Here is a 24,796-nt window from a genome sequence, read left to right as displayed (position 1 = left end):
AGGGTTTGAAGATTTCAAAGACCAGTGGCTGCCTCACACCACTCAACATGGAAAAATCCATGTTAGGTGATGTTGTTCTTTAAAGCAAATAACCAAACAGATAAATAAAACCAAGTGAACCACTAAACAGACTTACTTGTACAAGCCATGGCTGGGGGGTCTTTCTCTGCTCGGAAGTAACCCTTTTCACACTTACAGACAGTTGTGGCCTCGACATATGTGAAACTGTGCGGAGGGCATTTGGAGCATTTGATATTTCCAGCAAATGCCTTGTAGAATCCAGGCCGACATGCTGCAAGACACAAGACAAGGCGGTCAGTACTGGCCTTCACTCTCCCCATTCATTTCATCTGTCATTCTGCGGTGACAGTGAGAAATCCTGCTCAGAAGCTCTGTGTGACCGCAGGCAAGTCACTTTATCTCCCCGCTCCTCAGACAGCACAATTAGATTGTAAATCCTTGCAGCCAGTGCTTTATTATGTCTGTTTCCCTATACTGACAGTTAGTAATTGTAAAAATTATCATTCTGAACTCAGGCAAGACCTAAAAGGAATCTGGGATCATGTTTGCATTGCCTTGTCCACTGTTCTTGTGTTTTGTGAGTATAAGAATGTCAGTACTGTACATACTAGAAATAGTACACAAATACATTAACATTACATTCTGATCACTAGCTACACTCCAGGTTATTAAAACACTTTTTTCTGTATTAGGAAAAAACAACCTCTGACCTGTTAGTTGACAAAGGGTCAATGCACACTAGGCTTAAAAATGCTGCTTCTACAGACATCTTGCATTTTTTTCTCCTACCTGTAGAAGCAGCTCAATGTTATCCTATGTGTCCATACACACTAGGGTGTTTTGAGGCATATTTCAAGAGAAGAGTATAGAAAGAGAAAAAAAAAACAACACAAGTGCATTTTTGAGAGGAATTTTCAGGCAGAAAAAATCTAAACGTGCATAAACATGCCTAAACGTACATAAATAAGCATTTAGGAGCATTTGGTGGTTTCAAGTGTACATTGATTATAGTGAAAAATGAGCAGAGAGGAATTTTTTTTTAAGAAAAAAAAACACTTATAAAGGCAAATGCCCATAAACTCTCCTAAACTCATGTGCATTATGAGCTACTATGCGCATTTTTGGTGTCACTTTTTCAGCCAGAGGTTCTGTCATTTTTTTTCTGCTCCTAGTGTGCATGGACCCTTAGGATCACAGGTGTATAGACAAAACATTTTTTCTCTTTTGGATACAGTAAAGTTGGGTAGACACACATGTGAGTTTATTTTTTCTTGTCCATTTGGCACGTGTGTCCTGCAGATGTTACAGAAAATGAGATGAAATCTCTACAAAGGGAAGGGAAATTCTCCTCTTAGACAGTTTTCACTGGAACATGTGTCCCCATTGGAAGATCTACCTACACTTTCTCTTTTGGTGACCACTGTAAAAGTTTGGTTTTCACTGGGACAAAAAAAAGGGTTACATCTAATCAACTTTTGCCTAAGTAGCTCAGTTCTCAAAACTGAGAATTTCTGATTTGGCAAATAGTGAAACCAGTAATAAGGAAAATAATAGGTTTTGCCAAGATCATTCAGCTCATCAGTTAAGCAACAAATCTACCCAACTGACTTAGCATAGAACATCCAAATTTTACTATATATGGTTAAATACATAGAATCTTTGTGCTAGTCTGAAAGAACCAGTTAGTGAGTGCTAGACTGCATACAGAACACAAGAAGCAAAATAATGACAACACACACTAATAGATGCTACTATAAAATTGTATGATCCATCTCAAGAAACCCATATCTCTGCCATACAATTCATCTTTGTTTTTTATATCTTAGACACTTGTCCAAGCATTTGTCCAGTCCATGAATACATAGGGACCTAAATGCAAGTACAGCATTGGGGCTAAAAACTACACCTGTGTCTCCCAAAACTAAAATACCGGGACTGGAGGAATAGCAGATAGACTCCATGTGCAACTGGCAGATCCAAACCCAACTGTTAAAATCTCATATAAGCTTTGGCAGGTTAATGTAATTCCAAAAGTTGTTTTCAATCTGTTTGAATCTGCAGCTTTTAATAAAACAGTGCCAGTTGATCCTTTTCCTACCATAAAGGCCCTTATACAATAACATCCTATTGTGGGATGACACTTGTGCTTCTGCATTGTCACTCAGTCATATGAACCATGGTGGAGATTGCAAGAAAGCCAGTCCTGAGCAATGGTGTACAGAGGACACTGGAGTGAATACATGTAGACATCACATGACTGAAAAAGTCTGGAGGAGATCATCAGCACTGAGGTGGAAAAAGGTGTAAGCATTATTTTCTGAAGAAAAAACCATGGTAATCAGTATTGATACACCTGTCACCTAGTTATGGTCTACTTTAAATCATGCTCCCTATATAATCTTTTTACTACCCTTTATCAGATAAACCACTTTGCATCAGTTCTGCATTACTAAGCCTCACAAATTCACACATGGCAGCCATTAGGTTTATTGGAGTTAAGTTACTCACATATATAGGATGACTGTCACATTGGCTATCTGAAAACAGTCATATCCCAAAAAGACTGTCTATAGAATACTTTCAGATTGTGCAGATACCCCTGAGTTGATCCATCTAGTTGGGATGGATGTGGTGTCTGCTCAATGCCTTCATTTCACATAGCTTTGGTTTCTTTAACAATATAAGCAAACATATTTTTACCTTGTCTACTTTCAAATAATTTCTGGCATCTGGACCCCAAGACTTTGCAGATGATCTTGTTACATCCAAGCCTTCTAGCCTGGTAAGGATAATAGTACAGAGGCACAGAGAGCTAGAGTAGTCCCTAACCATGACATTTTCTAAATACACCAAAACATACCATTTTTTATAGTAATAAAAACAATATGTATATTATCTGTGAAGGTCATTGTATAGTTAGCAGTATTTAGTCACACTCAAATGGTTTTGTTCTGTAATGTTGAAGATGTTTTATCCAGTCCACTTCTTCAGTTCTAATGAGTGTCAGGAAACATACCTCAGCATTTTTATCTACACAGGTAGCAGTTATCTTAATCCAATTACCATGGAATATGTCAAGGTAAATTTTAATTGTCCAAGAACAATATGTGAAAGTTGTTGAACCACCTCATTCTAATAACATAATCCCATATCTTGGTGTCAGGAAGTCTATGTTAATTCTTCACTTGACATGGTTGATGGTGAACACTTGTGTCAAATCACCACAGTACAGAAATTAAAATTGCATTATATGTGTAAGACAGATTGTTTCTAAAGCCGCCATCCTTGTTTAGGCATGATGTGGATTTTGGTCAGAGATCTGGTTGCAAAAGACGTGAAGGAGACCTTTAGGATCTAACTGGAACAACAGGCTCTTTGAGACCATCTGTCTTCCACATATAATGTCCATTTAACAACTCTACCCTGAGGATTTTATGACAATTTCAATACCTCAGCTATGTACTGTTAGTCAAAACGTTCCATCTTAACTGGATCATAAATGCTGCGGTATGCGCCAACATTCATTAGAAATGAAGAATTTAGAAGCTTGAAGAAGAAGCTTGAGCCAGCTGAGAAACATCTACAACTTTACAGAACAAGCCCAGTTCTGTGTGACTAACTGCTACTAGCAATAAATAGAGGCAGGGCTGTCTGAATGCATGGGCACCCCTAGGCACTGTCCAATGTCCCAGTGCATGGGGGCCCCATGATAATTTTACATTACATCATACTTGCCAACTGTCTGGATTTGCCAGGACAGTTATGCTTTTTGCTAAGTTGTCCCGGGATGACCATGTCCTGGGCAGCATCCTGGAACCTGTACCCTGCTCTCCTGATCCCAGTATTGTGCCTTTCTGATCTCCCCCAAACTGTGCCCTTCTGCCTCTACCCTTCTCACCACAAGAGAAGAAGAAGCCTGTCTCTTGCCCTGGGGAAGCCCAGGTTGGGAAAAACATGTAGGGAAGTACCATCTATGCACCGCAGAAAACAGTCAAGCATGTTGTGATTGTCAAGTTTGATGTACCTACCTGTATTTAATGTAACTCTATTGAAATAATTTGGTAAACCAACTTTTAAAAATCAGCTGGTTCATTGTTATGCACCTCTAAAATCTCATAACCACTTTATTTTGTACTAATAAATATATGTTTAATTCAATCAACTATTTATACTTTAATTCTTGAGAGTAGGTGTGTAAATTGGGGCAGGTTGGTAGGGGTCCCAGTGCATTACCTTTCCCGGGGGCTCATGCTGCTATTAAGATGGCCCTTTATAGTGGTTGATTTACTAAAACTGGAAAGTGAAAAAACTTGTGCAGCTCTGCATGGAAACCAATCAGCTTCCAGTTTGTTTTGGTAAAGCTTAATTGAATAAGCTGAAGTTAGAAGCTGATTGGCTACCATGCACAGATGCACTTTCCAGTTTTAGTAAATCAACCCCTAAATGTTACAGAACATTAAAAAAAAATGCTAACATTCTGCACCTATAATGTTGTAATCATGGGAGCAATATAATATCAACATCAAGTTATGTGCATGCTGATATCCAGCATGTTGATGTTTATCCCTATACTTATTTTGTCTTTGTTACACTGCTGATTCTTGAGTGGCTCACAACACCTTAATAAAAGTCAGTATGCACCTATGTGATCAGCCATTATTTCTCAAGGAAATACTATAGAGTCTATAAAAGAATGAAGAGCCTCTCTCACATTAATTTCTCTACTCCGGAAGAATCACAAATCCCCCCCAAGGATTACATGGTTTTAAAGATAATCCTTGAATGTGTTACATATTCAACTGTATTATTTCAAATGATACAAATTGCATTTTACAAGCAAAGGGCAATTTCTAGAGAAAGTAATCCTTCAGAAATCCAGGCACTTCACCATTAGCTTATTCATTGAGTCAGGTACTCAGCAGCTCAAATCAAATCAATAACCATTCTCAAAAATGCATTTTACTGTCAATTGGTGCACAATTTCTCATCAGCGGTAATGTTTATTTAATCACCTGCACATTATTATCTGGCGCATAATTAGTTATAAAATTACAATATGTTGTAGACTTAACACGACAACCTTAAAAACATACAAATCACTAGCTCAACTTTAGCTGTCTTTGATTATAACATTTGAACAATATATGTCAGAAATAATAAAAGCTATGCAAATAGTTCTGGAAACAGTCTATAGTTTTGCTTAAAGAAATGTAAAATAGGCTTTAATAAGGCAAACAGAAAAATGTAAAGTGATGTAAAATCTGATTGCTAGCTGTGTGTAGCTGCCCATCAAAGAAGATATAAGACTGGGGCTTTTAGTTTCCAATGCAGAAATCATCTCTAGTGCAATTTTTTTGCAACTTTTTCTAAGTATCCATTACAAACAAAAATATATAAAAGATTAGTTTACTAATATTTTAATTCTCTATTTTTGGTTATAATGGGTACTTATCCATGGCGCTGAACTTTAAGTTCCATTTTTCTCCAAAACTGGGTTTGGTTGTTTGTCAATTTACCAATAATTGTGTCTATAAATGGATTAATCTTTTGTATTTTATGCACACATTTCAGATTAGGTATGAATACATTCAGTCACCAATACCTAATTTTATATAAAAAAAAACCTAATAAAAATAAAATGTAAGTTTCTCAGCTTGAAAACTGTAGACTGTTGACACTAGGTATTTACGTAAGGCATTATCTTTTTTTTTTTTACTGTACTATACTGTAAACTTGAAAGTGACTGGAGAGAAGCGCCTTACTACTAAACAATTGTAAAGCTGCTATGCACGAATGAGGTACCAATAACCCCTAGAAGACCTTACTAAACATAAAATAAAGTGCAGCGCTAAACATATATAGATAATGACATGTATTCAATCAGTTCGATCAATAAAAAGTCCTCCTCAATTAGGTGACAGAGATTAGGTGCTCAAGTATGCAGGTGACTTAGGTATTCAGGTGACTTGGTTCAGGTATCCGTGCAGGAAAGTGATAAAGCAATGCGCACTCACCAGACCCGCATAAAATATGCGCCTTTGTGTATAAATGATCCAGATGTCATCCGATACTGGGTGGTCCTCCCTCAGCTGTGTATGAGGCTGATGATCCTCTCCACTTAGGGGTCCCCCTGGTGTTGGACGTTAAAGGATCTGGTCTGGGTCCCTCCGGTGTATCCAGGAGCAGGTCTGCAAATTAGAGTGCTCCCCCTCCTTGCTGTTCCTTCACATGTGTGTTTCTCTGTGCTCACCTATACTGTAAACTTGTTCTTTAGTTGTTTTAATGTTGTTTTGTATCACTTATGGTGTTGGATCCTCTGCAATATCAGAAGTAGATGTAGACTCTAATCAATGTACATCGTCAAAGGATTGCCTGGTTTTCACCATTCCCTCCTGCAATGTGTCTGTTTCTGATTGGTTGTTCATAGTATTTAAGATATATGTCCCATGTTTGTGTATTACTCTGTCTGGTATCCTGCAAGATCCTGAAATGTCCATTTGTGATGCCTGTTACTTTATTTGAATGAAGGACAAGATTATCACTGGGGATTAGCCAAACTGCCCTTTGTTCAGTTTGGTCAGGTTTCGGTGAATTTCAGAAGAAGTTTGGATGCTGAACATGAACCCCATTGAAATAAATGGGAGGAAAATCTTTCAAATTAAAAAGTGTCCATTTTCTGGGCTAATAGGCAAGAGTTTGTAAAAAAAAATGGGGGGGAGGGGCTAGGGGAATACGGGCACTGTCCTGTGGGACATGTAACAATGCCAACACATTTTATTTCAATTCAGCCAGGAGCAGTCATTTCTTAAATGCTTAGGGTGAAACATTAAAAATGCCCAGTTTCTTTAAATAACATGCCTGGGGTATGCATTGATCCTGCCTGTGAAGGGGTGCATCTCTGTGTTGTACAGAAAAAACAGCAGCAGCATTGACACCTTTGGCTTGTTCACACAAGCTTTGGACTCTGAAGAGTGATCTTCCTTTGGATCATTCTTCAGACCGCATTTGATAGTGAGGAAGGGTTGTATTGTTGTATTGTCTCCTCACTGCCTGCTTGAACCCCGTTAACCCTAGTATGCTGCAAATGCGTGCATTTTAGAACAGCCCCATTCACTTTGAACAGGTCATATTTGGTTGACAAAACTATTGGCAAAAGCATCAGGGGATAAAATTCCCACTACAGCCGTGAAGCAAATCATTGCGGCTGAGTCATGTGTGCACTCCCCAACTTTGTCCGACCTGCAGCTAAAGGGGTCAGTGGCTGAGGGCAGTAAAAGTGCAGATGAATGAGCCCTGTACAGCTGTACATGCTGCAACTAGAAAATGGAGGAGATCTCAATTGGCGAACTGGGCTGACTGTTTGCTTTGCTGGGTGGATTCCTTATCTATTATGCACAATTGACAACACATAGCCTGAAGGTCAATATGCTCTGGTAGTCTGCACAGTGCTTTAATGTGGATGCACAGCACCGGACGTCATTTTCCTGGGTGAAGTCGAACTTTTTTCTTTAATTCCGCTTGAATACCATCTGGAAAATGTATTTTTTTTTCTCATAAAAACTGATGCCAACTTTTGCTGGATTCTTTTCCTGGAGATTTGAATGTTTGCACTTATTTGGACTACAATATTGATCTCCTATTCTCTGGGTGGTTGGTGTACATATGGTTTTCACATTATTTATTTGTATGTTGTGAGAATATTACAATTTATTTATTTATGTATGCTTATGTTGCAGATTATGCATCCCAGCGGTATCTGAGTTCTTCCTAATTGTTAAAGGTGGAATTCAGATTCTAATAAGTCCCCTGTCCTCATCAACATGGGGACAATGTGCTCTGCCATGGGGGTTTACCCTGGCAAGGTAGCCTCTGAATGCTGAGGGCATGGTGCCTGGTATGGTTCAGGGGTGTCGCACACTTGTTCCCCCCCCCACACACTTTTCTGACCAGCCAGGCAACATGCTCAGATTAAGACATTAGTATGGATTTTTCTTTTGGATTTTGAGTGAGGACCCCTTAAAAATCCGTATCAGACTCAAAGGGCTTGGTATGAATAAAGGGGGACTATCCTCCACTCCTTTGCATACATAGGGGGAGATGGGAGATTTACTAAAACTGGAACACTCAGAATCTGGTGCAGCTGTGCATGGTAGCCAATCAGCTTCTAACTGCACCTTGTTCAATTAAGCTTTGACAAAACCTGGAAGCTGATTGGTTTCTATGCAGAGCTGCAGCAGATTTTGCACCATGCAGTTTTAGTAAATAACCCCCATAGTCTGGGATTCCTGTCCATGTAAGTAGATGGGCTGGAGACATCACTAGTTGTTAAGGACTTGGCAGTGGACCTTACAACCATTGATAGTGTGTAATAGTGGACATAATACCACTGATATATGTACATGACACTCAGTAAGTGTTCATGTGTTCATCCACACGCCCAAACAGCCAAAGTTCACATTGAATTTTTGTTTCGGACTGAAACATTGAGCTCATCCCTAGTTGGCATTATATCAAGGTGTGCTGCTGAAAATCCCTATGTTCCTAAGACTGCATAGTGGCCCCATCCACTAATTTACTATAACTCCCCTACACATGAACTGTGGCTGAGCCTGTAAGGAGTGCAATGGATAAAGTAGAACCTGTCTGTTAATCCACATGCTGTTCAACACATTTTGAGGTTAATTTACTAAAGGCAAATACACTGTGCACTTGCAAATGTGCAGTTGCTCCAGAGCTTAGTAAATGTGGTAAAGCTCTGCTTATTTCCATTATCCAATCAAGTGCAATCAAAAATGCTGTTTTTTAAATGTTTAAATTTTCCTTGATTGGGTATTCTTTGTAAAGTGAAGCTTTATCTCATTTACTAAGCTCTGGAGCAACTGCATCTGTGCAAGTGCACAGTCTATTTGCCTTTATTCTTTTTATTCAATCACTACATAAAATGTATGTTGTTGTCACTAAGGAGCTAAACAAGGGGTTGATTTACTAAAGGCAAATAGACTGTGCACTTTGTAAAGTGCAGTTGAACTCTGCAAGAGCAGTTGCTGCAGAGCTTAAATGAGCAGAAGCTCTGCTGACTTCCATCATCCAATCATGTCCAAGCAAAAATAAATTTTTTAAATATTCCTAAAATGTGATTGGGCATTCTTTGCAAAGTGAAGTTTTACAAAATTTACTAAGCTCTGGAGCAACTGCACTTTGCAAACTGCACGCTCTATTTGTCATTAGTAAATCAACCCCAAAAGCTGAGTCTGATGCATCTACAATTCGTACAAGCTATTTTTGGTGCTTTGCTATGATAACAGTAAAACATGATTGTGACAGACCCAACAGGACAGGGGCTTCTGGAGGGGACTGCAGGCTAGCCTCTTGCCTATTGACCATGGGCCCTGGCATCTGAGGGAGCTCTATCCTTTGGGAGGTATGTGCCTGGGGGAACATTTTACTTTGGATTCAAGTCCATGTGTCCACAAAACACACTGACTCTGAGAACTGGAGGACCAGGATACAGATTTGGGGTCTCTGTACCCAAACCAACTTTGAGTGCTTCAACCCCTTCCAGATGGTATTTTAATCAGCTGAAAAGAACCTGTCTCTTACTGTAATCTGTTTATTAAAGTGTGGTGTGTTTACATTGTTTATTTGTCCTAATTGTTAATTGAGTTAATTAAGTCACCTATTGTTTGGTCCTGCTGGAGGTTCCTACATGATGGGATTAGTGTGGTGTCAATTTAACATTGTTACATATTCAGCGTGAGATGTTTATCCCTATGTGTAATGTTTGTTTTTATTGTTCATGTGGGGACTGCCCCTATTTCTGAAGTATATGAAAACATGTATTTCTATTCAATAAAGAGTTCCAGTTTTTGCACCTAACCTAGTGTCGCCTAGTCTTGGGTGTTATGCCCAGCTATAATACCTTGTTCCTGTGTCCCAGCGGTGAGGAAGCAGTACAGAATCACCCAATCAGGGTGACAGGCATTCCATCACAATGGTTATTATTATTCCATAACAATTCAAAACTGGAGAGCCAATCACCCTTGCCATCTTTCTTCTTCAAATCTTGGCTACAGAATTTTTGCCCTTAACGTTGAACACCAGGCAAACAACTTAAGCACAGAATGTTTTTCCACTTCTGACACAGTACAGCCCTGTCAGGTGGGGCAGAGGACCGAATCTGTCTCTGCTGCACATCAAATAGAAGTATGGACAAAATAAAAATGGATATATACAGTATGATCCAGTCTGTAACTACCAATAGCACATCAGTCTTTGTCCCCGGTAACATACAGTATAACGGATATTCTTCAACTTCCCTTAACAGACCAAGCTTTCCAGAAAAGGTGTCAGTCAGAAGGTTGAATCAAACCATTCTCCACTTTCAGGGTGAAGAAAATGGCAAGCTTTTATTCATTTATTTAAAATATTTTTCTCAAAAATAAAAAAAAAATTGTTTCTGTAACTGCTTAAAAAGTGTTAGCTGGGATTACTTGGTTAGTCACTTAAAGTGCTTTTAAATTTACCTGTATCCGGGTGCTTGGCTAGACAGAGGGGTTTATTTCCAAAGCTTAACTGAACAAGCTGCGGTTAGAAGCTGATTGGTTTACATGCAGAAGTGAGCCTGATTTTGCACTCTCCAGCTTCAGTAAATAAACCCCAGAGAGTGCTTCAGTGTTCTCTGTACTTCCAATAACCTTCAGCTGAATGGGTTAACACTACCTCGCCTCCATTCACTAGGGGGATCTGACAAGCAGAAGGAGTTTAAGAGGATTTATGGTTGGCAGCATTGAATCATGGGAAATGAATTTCGGGAAAGAAACTTTACTATGGTAGTTAATGGACTGTTGGACTACAATTCCCAATGCGAGCTGGGTATAAAGAGACAGAGAGCTATATTTTTACTGGATGAATACCAAGGGATCAAGCCTGCAGCCATGTGCTAAGGACCAGCGTTGCTCCAGGCAGATCCAGAAGTGAGATGATATCTGAACAGCGGGACTCCTGTTGCTGTATCTCTGGGACTGGTGAAAGAACACTGCTGCCATTAACCTGTTGCTGCTAGCAGACAATGAGCACATAGGGACTGGCCACTTAACTATCAGCATTATTTACTGCATGCCGACTTTTCTGGGACTGTACTCATGTGTACCACCATAAAGACAGGTCCCCAATGCTAGCTGAAGAACTAGAGCTCAAGACTGCTCAAGCAGATAGCTGCTCCACAATAACTTTGCCTATTGTCCATAGTAAGAGGTGCCTCTTTAGGGAGTCTTAAAGTATAACTAAAGGCAAAACTTTTTTTTTACATTTTAGACAGAGTGGATATGGATTAGAACACCTATTCGGTTTTTTGTGCAGTCTGTGCCCAGTTTGGGAGATTCACCCTCTCTGTTTGTCCTGTTTATCATTTTCAGTGAAAGTGAACAACCCAAAATTTTGGGTTGTCCACAGAAAAGTAATAGAGGGGTCAATGGGGACACTAGTTCTGGGTATCTGGGGGTCCCCAAGGAATTCCCTTAATTTGCAGGGATTTTCCATCACGTCCTGTTTTGGCACGTATTATAACCCTTCCCTACTCTAACCAAAATTAGAAAAAAAGTTTATTGCTGCCTTTCATATAGAGTGCACTGTAAAGTCGATTTTTAGATACGTTATCGCGGTATTGATTATCATTGTTGTTATTGTTTTCTAATGCTATTACATGTTGCTGAAATATACTGGGTTAATTTACCATTAACCAGTCTGTTGTTTGTTTATGATGCTGAACCCAATCTACCTCTACCAAGCTGTTCCAGTGGGTTAGTGCTACATACTAGTCCATCATACTACCCTCTTCACAGATTCACAATGCTGCTGCTCAAGGGTGGCTATGTTGCTTTTCCATTGATACAGTGATGGAGTGAGTGTATCCACCCCAAGACAAAAAATGTGGCACTGGCCTTATAACTAGGTGAAAATAAAGCCTGTAAGTGGGGGTTGGGCCATTTTGTCCATTCCCAGTCCAAGCGTCAAACATTATCCACTCCTGTGTATACACAGGATTCAAAACACCATGCCACACTCCTTGTCCACTACACCACTGACCCCTTAGTTCAGCTGGGAGCTACTTACATCTCATGGCCTTTCATTTTCCTCATGGTTCAACTCTTGGTTTCACAGGGTCTAGCCATACACCTAGGGCCATGAGCCAGGGGGGCTCAGGTCATCTAAAACTTATTCTTTTTTGGGGTCCTCTTCTCCTTGCCAGGAGGACTGCCTCTTCCCTTAGACATCACCAGATCCAGACCTGACCAAGTTTACACCTTTAACCTTGCCATTGAGGACCCTGACTTTATCACCAGGCCAGCATATTCTAGGAATGTATTCACTCATATGGCTATCTTCAGCTTAATGGCAGCCAAATTCACTTTACACAATGACAATCGAATTCACAGGTGTCAGATAAGGACACATCCAGCCAGAAGCTAATTCATCTTTTTTACTTTAGCAACCAAATTGCACAACTTCCAGGTGATAGTGAAATAGCAAAGACTCATACAGTAGTAACATTTCGGGTCCTCTGACAAAGTTCACAACCCGCATCTACTGGCATAACGTTAGGGCTACTGTTCCCATCTGATCAGTGTTTCATGCCAGATGCAAGAAGACCAATAGAAGGGGTAACCTATGTGGAGGAACCAAGAGAACGATTCTACTGGTTTACTCAACCATACCACACTCTCCTCCCTCCTAAACTCCACCCACCATATTTTTTGGGAGTCTGCCAGAAGGATCAGAGCTATACTTTCACTTCTTGAAAGTAGGGGGCCTACATTATAGGAAAATACATTAACTCCTTCCTAGAAGTAACACAGGTCTTGTCCCTTCCCCGTTCTGGATAGTGAAAGGAGGAGCAGAAGAATGATGAGAGTATCTCTCTTCCACTCTGCTCTCTTCTCTTATCAGCATTCTTTGTTAGCACATAGCTGACTGGCTCTTTGTGCTGCTTTTCCCTCCCCCACTCTTACACTGCTTGAAAAAAATATTTTTTTTTTACATTTTGATGAATACAGGATTGCATTAATTTGTGTCATTTATATCTACTTCAAGTTCAGCTTTAACTAACATTTTTTTCTTTTAACATGATCACTCCGGGTCTTGGAAAACCCAGTGAAGTCTGAGAGTTCCACAATTTTTTGTGTTATTTTGTGGTGCTCAAAACAGTAATAGAGGTACACTTCTACTATAACATGGAAAGCAAAAATATTCCACTGTTTTCCTTGGTGTCCAATCTATTAGAATCATTGCAATCTTTTCAAAATCAAAAATATCCTTTAAGCTTTACTTTCAAACAAGAAATTTGAATATGTTCTTTTCTTCCAAAGCTTGGGAACAAAGCCAATCTGCTACTAAAATTGAATTGTCACACATTTTAATTTTAATGGTAATTTTCTAAACTGACCTATAGAACAATCATCATATCAATAAAAAAGCTGTATACTAAAATGCTGATCAGCTGCAAGTAGCAAGCTAAAAGCAATAGCTTTAAACAATGTACCCTATCTATAGCTGACTTGTACATGAAACCGATCATAAAAATCTAAATGAACAAGATTAAAGTCAAGTTGAAAATATGGATATGTCTGGAGAAGCCCGTCTGGCAAACTGATGACCAATGACAAATTGTAAATCACAGTGATGCATAGGTCGAATCTTCCATAAGAAATCGCATGGCAAATCCTGAAATCTATAGGATTATGGGAGAAAATGTAGACTTGACATGTGGGGCCAGCTGGGTATAAATAATTATATGTCAAGTCTGAGAATTGTGGGCTCCTTCCTCAATAAAAATGTAAATGTCGTGCACTCTGAGAGGCAATATGTCTATATAGTGAGATGGGGCAAGGTCAAACTGGAATCAGGGACAGGTATTAATCGAACCACAATTACCGTGTGCTGGGATAGATAAGAAACAGCAGAAAGGTGAAAGATGCAGGCAAAATGTGACATCTGCTTACTAAAGGAAGATTACTGAGGAAATAATAGTATATTTCTGAAAGTAAAATTATGTTTTTAAATGTGCTCATTATAAAATTACTCCCCCCCCCCCCAAAACAAATTATAAATACACGATACAAGCAGTTGTAGATGGCTCGAATTTTGGCTGATTCCTGCTGAATTGACTTAAAGTGCTTGTAAAACCTTTACATATAGGCAGTGAAGTGTCTGGCTTTAGGTGATACACAGAAATGAAACAAAGTCTCTTACATAAGTTGTACCTGTTTATCTGCAGTGCTGAATTTATACAGCTTGTCCTAGGGTTCAGAAAAAAGGAGCGGAGAGCTGAGACAAAATTCTGCAGAACCCAGTGAGGAGAGCTTTGAGAGCTGATTGGAGAAAAGGGACACACCCCCTCCTCTCAGCACACAGGAACAGAGCTGAGTCTGTTAATATGCTGGAGGTCCTTCCCCTGTCACCATTTTTCTCTTGGTGTCAGGAAAACCTGTCAGAAGTGACTCATGCAGATACCAGAGGAATGAAGCAGCAGAAATTACACTTAGTGCTTATTTGAAAAAAAAAATCCCCATCTCGATCTAGCGATGAGACCTGCTCTTCTGGCTCTTTCTCATTGGTTGAGACACAGTAGTGGGAGCCATTGACTCCTGCTTCTGGCGATCACAGCCAGTGCGGAAGGTGCAGGGGGTGGGACTCAGCCACGTTCTGTGTGTCTCATGGACACACAAAGGCAGCTTGGGATCAAGCATGCATGAGTGTCCCCAGAGCAAGCAGCAAGGGGGAGGGGTCAGAAGTGCCAATGGGGGACCCAAGAAGAGGAGGTTTGGGGCTGCTCTGTGCAAAACCATTGCACAGAGCAGGTAAGTATGATGTATTTATTATTTTAAAGAAAAAAAGCAAGCCTTTAGAACCACTTTAAATTTAAATTTCAAATTAAAAGTTTTTAAAATTTAATTTAAAAGTTCAGGGGCATCGTTGTCAATGATAAATAGTTTGTCTTAGCCTTCTGACTGCCACTTTCCTGGCCAGCTTGCTCTGTTAAAGGAAGGTGAAAAATAGCAATGTTACTGGATGGATTAACAGTTTAAAATAAAGAAAAAAAGCCTAAAAAGGAAAACTAATGCACCGCATCTAAGAAATGGTAAGCTACAATATAGTACATTTGTTATTTTGTTTTTAATGCTGCTTTAAATGCAGTACAAGGTTTTGCACCTTAGCAGTAATGATAACTCAGGCATTATTTTTTGGCCAGGACAGGAATACTTTAACCACTTGCCCTCCAGAGGATTTACCCCCTTCCTGACCAGGCCATTTTTTGCGATACGACGCATTGTTACTTTAACTGACAATTACGCGGTCATGCAACACTGCACCCAAATGAAATTTAGGTTCTTTTTTTTCCCACAAATGGGGCTTTCTTTTGATGGTATTTGATTGCCTGTATGTTTTTTATTTTTTGCTCTATAAACAAAAAAATGACAATTTTGAGAAATAAACAATATTTTTGACTTTTTGCTATTAAACATGCTCAGTAAAAAAATTAAAAAAATCAAATTTCATCATAAATTTAGGCCCCAATGTAATCTGCTACATGTCTTTGTTAAAAAAATCCTGATGTGTGTAAATTAATTGGTTTATGTGAAAGTTATAGCGTCTACAAATGGCAGTATATATAATGGAATTTTTTTTAATATACTAGTAATGGCAGCAATCAGTGACTTATAGCGGGATTGCTGAGGTCATTCTGACACTGGGGGGAACTGATTAACTGTCACTGACATCCACAGTGACACTAATACAGTGATTAGTGCTAATAAAAAGCACTGACACTGTACTAATGGCACTGGGCAGGAAGGGGTTAACATCTAGGGCGATCAAAGGGATAACTGTGTGCTGTTTTGTGTTTTACTGTATGATGTGTGCTGTGCTTTACTGTGTAAGCACATTGCTTGTATTGAGCTGACAGGGGAGAGATCTGTATTGTTTACATACAGGTCTCTCCCTCATCAGTGATACTCAGCAATCTGCGGGTGACGGCAGGGAATCACTGACCGGGACCCGGTGATTGACAACCGAGGCCGCCCATGCGCGGGTAGGGCGCACACGCGCCCCCTATCCGGAAATGCGAAATCACGTATATTTATGTGATTGTGTGCAGCACTGCCTCCATGTAGCAGTATTTTTGCTATAGGGCGGCGGGAAAGTGGTTAAAGAACAACTGTACAGCCTTTGTTCAGAAAATGCCCAAAATGGATAAGTATTATTTATCCAGCAAAATTATGGTATTCTGTCAGCTATCCCTTAAAATTTGACTCTTAAAACTGACTTTTTGCATTTCTATCTAGATGTTACAAATTGAAGGGGGGGGGGTTCTTTTCAAATTTTTCGGGTTTAACACACTTTTAACTGTTTTTACAGTGAAAGTTAAAAGCTGAGACCTGTGTGTGATTCCGTTTGCTGGACCTGTGATGCAGATACATTGCATCTCCTTGAGGTAGTCTCTCAGTGGGGAGAAGGCGGCTCAGCTGGAAGCTGGCATCTGTGATGGTTAAATAGCTCTAGTAATGTTAGCAAAAATTACAGGGTGTAATGTACCAAATAAAAACACTTATTTTCATTCACTGCCTGAACGTTAACCATTTTATCAGCAAGGAAGTCACAGTAGATTTGTCAGACTTGCCAAACTCTATTTTATTCGGACAGTCTGGGAGAAAAAAATACCTTAAGAATTTTCCAGCCGTTGTGTAGATGTAGTGGGTTGAGCAGTAAACAAAGAGATGAGCAATGGATCATTGATGAGCAGCCCTGTAGGTGATGATCGTTATACTTATATGCTCTTTTAGTTCTTTCTTGACCCATTACGTATACAGAATGCAATGACTACACATTATGCTATCTATAGACACTTTAGCTGACCAGAAGCTCTAGAACCCTTGTGTCGAAACTGCGCTCTGAAGGCCACACTGGTACTACTGGTGATCCTTTGGTATTTTATGTGTGGCCTTTGGACCCCAACAGTCTGCAATGGGAGTACTGATTTGTAAATAGGTTATAGCAGTCATCTCCACTATCCTCAAATACCTAGACATGTGATTTTCTTTGTTATGAATCAAAATTTGGACAAAATGTTTGTTAGTTAGAGATTTAGATGTATCCAAATTTCAGAAGCACAATAGAAACAAATTTCAACAAATCCAAACTAAATGATAATGAAACAAAAATTAATTTGAACTCAAAATTGAATCTGAAATGGAAACATATTGCAATAAATGCAGTAAGGTATCAAAGTGAAATAAGATGATGATTCCTATTTAGGCTGCTTTATAGAATAGAACAGATCAGAACAGAAAAGAATAAAACAGAATAGAATAGAAAATAAGAGAATAGAATAGAATTTAAAAGAATAGAATAGAATAAAACAAAATAGAAAATAATAGAATAGAATAAGACTAGAATGTAAAGAATAGAATAGAATGTAAAGAATAGAATAGCATATAAAGGAATAGAATACAATAGAATAGACTATAATATAATGTAATATAAAATAAATGAAGAGATTACAAAAGAATACAATAGAATAAAAGAAAACAGAACAGAATAAAAAAAATAGAATAGAATTTAAAAAAATGATTATACTAGAAAATAAAAGAATTGAATTTAAAAGAATACAATAAAATAGAATATAAAATAATAGAATAGATGATAAACGAACAGAATAGCAAAGAATAGTACAAAATAGAATAGTATATAAAAGAATAGAAAAGAATAGGAAATAAAGCAATGGAACAGAATAAAATAGAATAGAAAATAAAAGAAGATAATAAAATAGAATAGAAAATAAAGGAATAGAAAAGAGTATAAAAGAATAGAATTTAAAAGAATAGATTAGAATAGAATAAAACAGAATAAAATAGAATGAATATAGCCATGACAGTCCAAGCCAGCATTACATACACTGAACATTATGTGAGACCCTGTGTTGATATCAGCTGCCCCTCCATACCTTATAGGCTGACAACCACTATTTTGGAGGGTGGTTGAATGTGCATACACAATCCATTCGCCCTCAGGGCACATACTATAGGCCTCTATGAAGTTATCAGCCCATTTTTGATGATCTGACCAAATTATTTAATTGAGGGAGTTTACGTAAAGCAATTGGGACAGTTTTCTAACCTATTAGATGCCTTTTTCCAGCATTAGCAAGCAGTAGCATCATAAAGAACCACCACACATTAGATTGACGCCTGATTCGGCTGAAAACAAATGTCATCTCATATCTACAAGCACTGTTCCATATGATGGCTTAATCCATCAGGTAATAGGTCTCAGGGGAAAAGACATTCACGTTTGAGGTTCACTTCCAATAGCGACAGTTTTTCTAGGTAACAATGGCGCTAAGGAATGACTTTATAACCTGCTCTGCCATGGGCAACACAAACACATCCCCTTAGGGACTTTTGTAATGTGGGGTCCCTTTGTGTAATGTTCCAATGGGTAAGTCTGTTCTTTAGTCATTACATGCTGCCAAGACATTGTTACATGTAATCATTTCTCATTCACTTACATACTAAACTGGGGAAGTGTAAATTCTTTCTGAATTCTGGGGTTTCTGGGGAAAGATCCTGACTTAAATCACTTGCTGTATACAGCCTTAGCACCCAGGTAATGAATTAGGACTTGATTTAAAAAATGGCAGATCCTAATTTATAACGATTCTCAAAGATAATGTACCTATGAATTATAACTGAAAGACGCTTATTTTAATAAAACATTAGGGGAGATTTACTATAACTGGAGCACTCAGAATCTGGTGCAGCTATGCACAGTAGCCAATCAGCTTCTAGCTTCAGTTTGTTCAATTAAGCTCTGGCAATAAAATCTGGAAACTGATAGGTTTCAATGCAGAGCTGCACCAGATTTGGCACACTCCAGTTTTAGTAAATCTCCCCCATTGCATAGAATACAAAATTAAGTTTTCTTTTTTTTTTCTTTAATACAACTACTTGTTTTCACCTTTTTCTCCTTTGTGGCCTCTTTGCAGCTATATCCCGCCTACACTGATGTTTTAGCAACTGCTATTTCTCAGGGTTCCTGATTGTAACAACAATGAACCATGCTTGTGTAATCTGCATCAGTGCGGCTTCTTGTATTAGGAAGAATTAGGAGACAGGAGCAGAGAATTGCCATATCTATAACAGGAAGGCCTCATTTATACATGCAGCCTGGAAGGGAAGAGGGGGGGGGTAAAATAGGCCCTTGAGCAACAGTTTTACTCCACCTGACCACCCACCTGCAAGTTACCAGTTTGGTACACAGTGCCGTGGTCGCATGGTGGCTCAGCAAAAATTATACCACAAGTCGAGTTCATCAGGCAGCACCGCCACCATACATGACCCATTCAAATGAATGTGGCTACACCACAACCGCCCTGCAGCTGTGAGTATGGCTTACAATTGGGGAGCATGGCTGCCGGCTTTCACGGGTTAAAACAGGTGTTCAAGAGGTGACATATTGTTTCTGAGCTGCCTGCAAAATGCCTCTGAAAAGTAATTTCACCAAAGATTGCTTTTCAGAGAGGAGACAGTGATAGAAGCAAGTGATAATGAGATGTATATGACAAAAAAAATGTGTTTAGTTTCAGATTCGTTCATTAAGTTAATAATTTTGTTTCATCATATTCATTATGTTGGAATGATTCATTTTTGGAATTAGTTTCATATATTCATATTAATTTCATATATTTGTTATTTTCAAATTGATAGGAAATTTAAATTTGAAATTTGTTCTGTTCTATTCTATTTTTTTCTATTATAATCTACTCTCTTATTTTATTTTCTATTCTGTTCTATCCTATTCTATTCCTTTATTTTATATTCTAGTCTATTCTGTTTTAACCTATTCTATTCAATTCTATTCTATTTTATTATATTCTTTTATATTTAATTCTGTTCTGTTGTAAGTAGGAATCATCATCTTATTTCACTTTTATACCTTACTGTGTTTATTGCAAAATGTTTCTATTTTAAATTCAAATTCATTTTCCAATTCAAATTTTTTTTCGAAGTCAGATAATTTGTTCCATTATAACCTATTTCAAATTAGTTTAAATCCGTTACTATTATGATTAGAAAATTCAGATACATCTGAATCTCCAAATAATGAAAATTTTGTCTGGATTTCGATTCGTAACAAATCAAATTGCACACGTCTTGCAATGAGTCTGAAGTGCTTGAAAAAAGGCCAGGCAGGATCATCAGATATTATATTAATGAAAGCTTACAAAGTTGTGAAATGACTATAACAAATTAAAACTATATTAAATTTTAGTGATTGGTTTACATATATTTTAAGGGAAAGTGCAATTTTTTCCCATTTGTGACTCATTTCATTGGTATTCAACTAATTTCATGTTCTAAATTGTAATAAAACCCAAATACACACAATTTCACAGTTAGAAATGAAATATTTAATTTGGCAGATGAGTGGGATTTGTGCCTCAGATATTATGTATTTTAGAATCTACATACAGAAGCTTCTTTTACAGTCTCTCAATGGGGTGCACTAGTGTTTACTAAAGCTCTGTCACATATCTCTTCCTAGATAGCAAGAACATAGTAGTTATTGATATTAATCTTTAATATACTAAAGCCACAGGATCAGCAAATTTCCAAGGTAATATCAGTAAGCTTAAAAGGTAGACTGTTTTCAGCTTGGAGTGAAAATATAAAGAGGCACAGAGTATCTGCCTAGGGATTCGGTTTTCTCATCCTGGAATTACTTCAGCATACCTGACAACTTTTCTACATAAAAGCTTTAATTTGACACCCTGGCCTTGGGCCAGAACAACTTATCCCAAGCCTAAGATTCTGCAGGTGATATTTTTCTAGCTCTGCCCCATTCGCATTGCAGTATAATTTTGCCCTTTTTGGCCACTACCTATCACGGCCTACAAGAGTCATCATATGCTGAGAGATGTCAATAAAGGAGGGGGATCAAAAGCCAAAAAATGACCAAACAGGCTCTGCATTCCTGACCAGTGGCCTTGTGAAACCCTGCTGAGACAGGCAATCACATTGTGTGACGGTAAAATAAACCAGGTACACTTTCTGACTTTAGCAGAGTTGCAGTGGTGCCTTCATGTTCATTCTGCTGGTTCACCACCTGATTGGCTTGTCTCTTGTTTGTTTAACTCTTTCTTCACCCAGTTAGGAAATTGAACATGAGCCTGCCACAAGTGAGGCCAATTCATAGTGACTATAATAGGAAGAAACGATGGGTATATAATATAGCTCCAGCATTTTCTATGTGAAACAAAAGGAAAATGCTTTTAAGGCATTAGACAGTGTACCCTTTAAAATGTTTTTATTGTTTTAACTAGATATGTGTGTTTAGGTTCCCTATGCTGTTTTTTTGCTTTACCTTGTCTTAATGGACTCACATGTTGTGGCTGCAGTTTGTAGGGTCATGGCTGATCAATTTTCCTATGTTCATATATTCATTCACCAAACTTGTCCCTATTCACTAAAGGGACAGGAAACTTCTTGTTCCAGCTCACACAGCATCCAGTCCATGCCTAGCCATTTCCTCTGTATTGTATCACAAATGTGTGAGTGCTCATGTGATGAAAAACATACATATTTGCCAGCACACAATGGATCTCGATATGGTCCAAAAAGGTTTTTATTCCAAAAAGATCACAACACAAAGAAAAGTGCAATGTTTCGGAGCCACGCAGGACCCCTTCGTCAGGCATGTGATGATCCCAATATGTACGTTTGCCTATGATGTTTCCAGTCTCAGCTGGTGGTCACTATAGCACCCTCCATTGATGAGCCCTACTTCCAGGAATGTGTGTGAAGGGAATATAGTTATACTCTTGTGATGAAAGCCTGCATGGTGTTAATTGTTTTGCCATTGAGACTCGGAGAAGAGAAAACGGACTGAGGTTCAGCATGACTAAAGGGAGAAACAGGTCAGAAAAAGATTAAAATATTATTAGCTCAGTGTGGAAGGGGCATAGGTCTTACCTAATTGGAGGCTGAAGGTCAGATGGACAGAGTGGAGCCACAAATTGGTATTTTTACAAAACTGGGGATGGGGGCATCTAGGGTATGGCACTTCCATTTGATTGGTTATTGATGATTCTTCCAGGAGTTAGGTCCCCTGGCGGGAAAATTTAAGAATGTGGGAGCCCATAATGTCTTTGAGGTGGTTGGGGCATGGCTGAGGACATGGGGGATTCTAATTATAAATTGTGCCTTTAAGGACACCCAAAGACCCCCTACTGCTTGCACCATTGAAGTTGTTTTATTGTTATGCAAATAATATTCATTTTATTTAATAAAATGACTGCTGTGGCTATTTAACCCCATGTCACACAGTCTGTGTTATTATTTAACCTCTTCACGCCGGCCGCACACAAATCTGGGCCTAGACGCCGAGCGGCTGCACATTTGCGTTCTAATTAAAAAAAACATATGTGCTGAGAGCGCGCACCCTGCGTGCTCCCAGCACACATGTCCGATACTCACGGAAAGGTCCCGGTCTCCTCTTTCAATTGGGACCTTTCCCGATCATGTGACCGCCGTCATTATGCTTCACGGCGGTCACATGTTCCCTAAACCCCGCCAGTCCCGCCTCCCGGCTTCTGAAACTCTGAAACTGGGAGGCACCGGCGTGAAGGGGTTAAAAGATTGGAGGATCAAGGTGGATGAATCTTTTAGGCTTGTTTGTGTTAGTTTCAGATTTCATTACTGTAGTCCTGACCAGTGGCCTTCTGAAACATAGAGAACTAGACTGAGAGGACCTAAACATTGCAGGATATGTAGTTCCTTCACAGGAAGTATCAGTTCTTAGACTGCAGACAGAGGGCATACATTAACTTGTGCAGTACCACACCAAATGCCTTATGTTTCTATACAAACAGAAACTTCTGACACAGGAATGTGAGGATTTACTCTACTATAAAGTATACTGTGTACACAGGGCAACAAGTGACACCATAAAACTACATGATCAATACATATTTTATGCAGGTGAAAAATACAAGGTGCAGGTAGGAAGGTTTACACTGTAAGGCTATTAAATACAATTTGATTTATGCCTTTAATTAAAAGTACAAATTAGTGAAAGCTAAAAAGTAGCCTTGCAATTAATACAGAAAATAAAGTATACTTGCCTGGGACCTCTATTTTCCAGTCAAGCACAGCTATACTGCACCAAGCTACAACAATACCTAAGTCATCCTGGTAATCATATATTCTGGGAATATTCTGTATAACAGATACTCTCTGCTGAACACTGCAGTCTTTACTTCATACTGTGCCTGCATTTTGCTAATCATTCATAAAATGCAGGCCATGCTGTGCAGCCTGCCATGTCCTAAGGAGTGCTCCTTGCATAATGCTGCAGAGAACTTTCTGTGATTGGAGGAAAGGCCAGTTGAATTACTTTGACAGGTCATATTACTGGTCCCTCCTTCTCTCAGAATTTTTTTTTATTCATTGTTGTAGCACTACCCCCTTAGGAGTTGCAGATGTTTTGGTTTTCACTATAGTCCTGCACAGCCAGGCAGCACGTATTTACACACCGACTTGCATTCAGGAGTCATTAACTAGTCCTTGAGCTTGGTTTTTTTTTATTTTTATTAGGGGTATTTTACCTTGGGTGGGGTAAAGGGTGCATGGGATGCCCAATGGAACTGAGAAACTGAGGACAACTTCCTCAACTATGTACAGTTGTCACAGAAAACAGTCTCTTCTGGAGAGCTAGCTAGCATCTCCTGTAGTACCACCCCAAAACCCTATATACTCCTTGTCCAGCTGTTCTGGGTGAAACCCTGAGCAGGGGATCCGGTGTCTGCCACATACATAGTGAAACAGTCCCGAGTGGCAGGGTAATCCAACTTTCCACTAGATGGCCTCTTTTCCCTTTTTTGGCCCAGGGGGGTGCAGGTCTACTCACTCAGTTCTTCTCCTGTGCTGCTGGTGGGTCGGTGGCTGCTATCAGGCCTTTTAGCCAGGCCACTCCTTCCTGGCTACACAGGTGGTCCTTGCCTGGGGCCGGTGAAAGTCTAAGCTTTCCTACCTCCAAACTCCTTTCCACCTGGGTCTCCTCCCAGGCTTCTCTCTCCAACCACACACCATCTCCAACTTCCACCCAAACTCTCCTCCTTCTCCCCCTGCTGAGCAGGCTTAGTTACTCTTAAAGGTTGTCCTGACCCCTTGCCAAGCCTCCTGTTGTGGATTGGCCAGGATCCTCTAAAAGTACAGACTAGCCACTTCTCAGATCCACCAACTGCTTCTATAACTCTCCAAAGTTCTAGAGCAGGGAGAGTTCCAGAGGGCTGGTCTGTAGAGCCTCTCAGCTCTAGCCACAATTTGACCCCTATTAGCTATCACACCCAGGCTGATACTCAGTCCTCCTTGCTAACAATTGGAGTCTAGCTCCCCCTTGCTGACTTGGAGGGTACTACACTGGTACAAAAAGAGTTTCCTTGCTTCGAATGTACTAGTATTTTGTTTTTGTTTTAATATTGGTATGGCCACTGCTTTATAAATTAGACTTTGTATGACATGAAAGTGAAAAGAATTTGCAGACTACAGAATCATATGACCTGAGGAAGCAGGTACACTCCACACATTTCCTAAAAAACAGTTGTTCTGAAATATATAAAACTGAGATTAAACTGCAACTAAATGTTCTCCACTATGACAATCTAAACAAGTACCATTTTCAGTTATTATACAATACACAAGCTTCATAAAGTAAACAAAAC

The 24,796-nt window shown here is 39.1% G+C and overlaps 1 protein-coding gene across 2 annotated transcripts in view; it reads right to left on the bottom strand.

Moving 5' to 3' along the window:
- The window catches only part of EPHA6 (EPH receptor A6), a 1,004,780-nt gene that overhangs the window by 502,136 nt on the left and 477,848 nt on the right, over nucleotides 1-24,796 (bottom strand). For both annotated transcript variants that reach the window (XM_089682939.1, XM_089682940.1), the window contains exon 4: nucleotides 137-292. In XM_089682939.1, coding sequence (XP_089539065.1) covers nucleotides 137-292 — 156 coding nt within the window. The remainder of the gene's footprint in view (nucleotides 1-136; nucleotides 293-24,796) is intronic.

This window comes from Staurois parvus, unplaced genomic scaffold (assembly GCF_062004578.1).
Source record: "Staurois parvus isolate SC_StPar_1 unplaced genomic scaffold, SC_StPar_1.0 ptg000299l, whole genome shotgun sequence".
Lineage (NCBI taxonomy): Eukaryota > Metazoa > Chordata > Amphibia > Anura > Ranidae > Staurois > Staurois parvus.
Note: the sequence above shows the minus strand (reverse complement) of the source record. Positions and strands in the feature narration are given on the sequence as shown.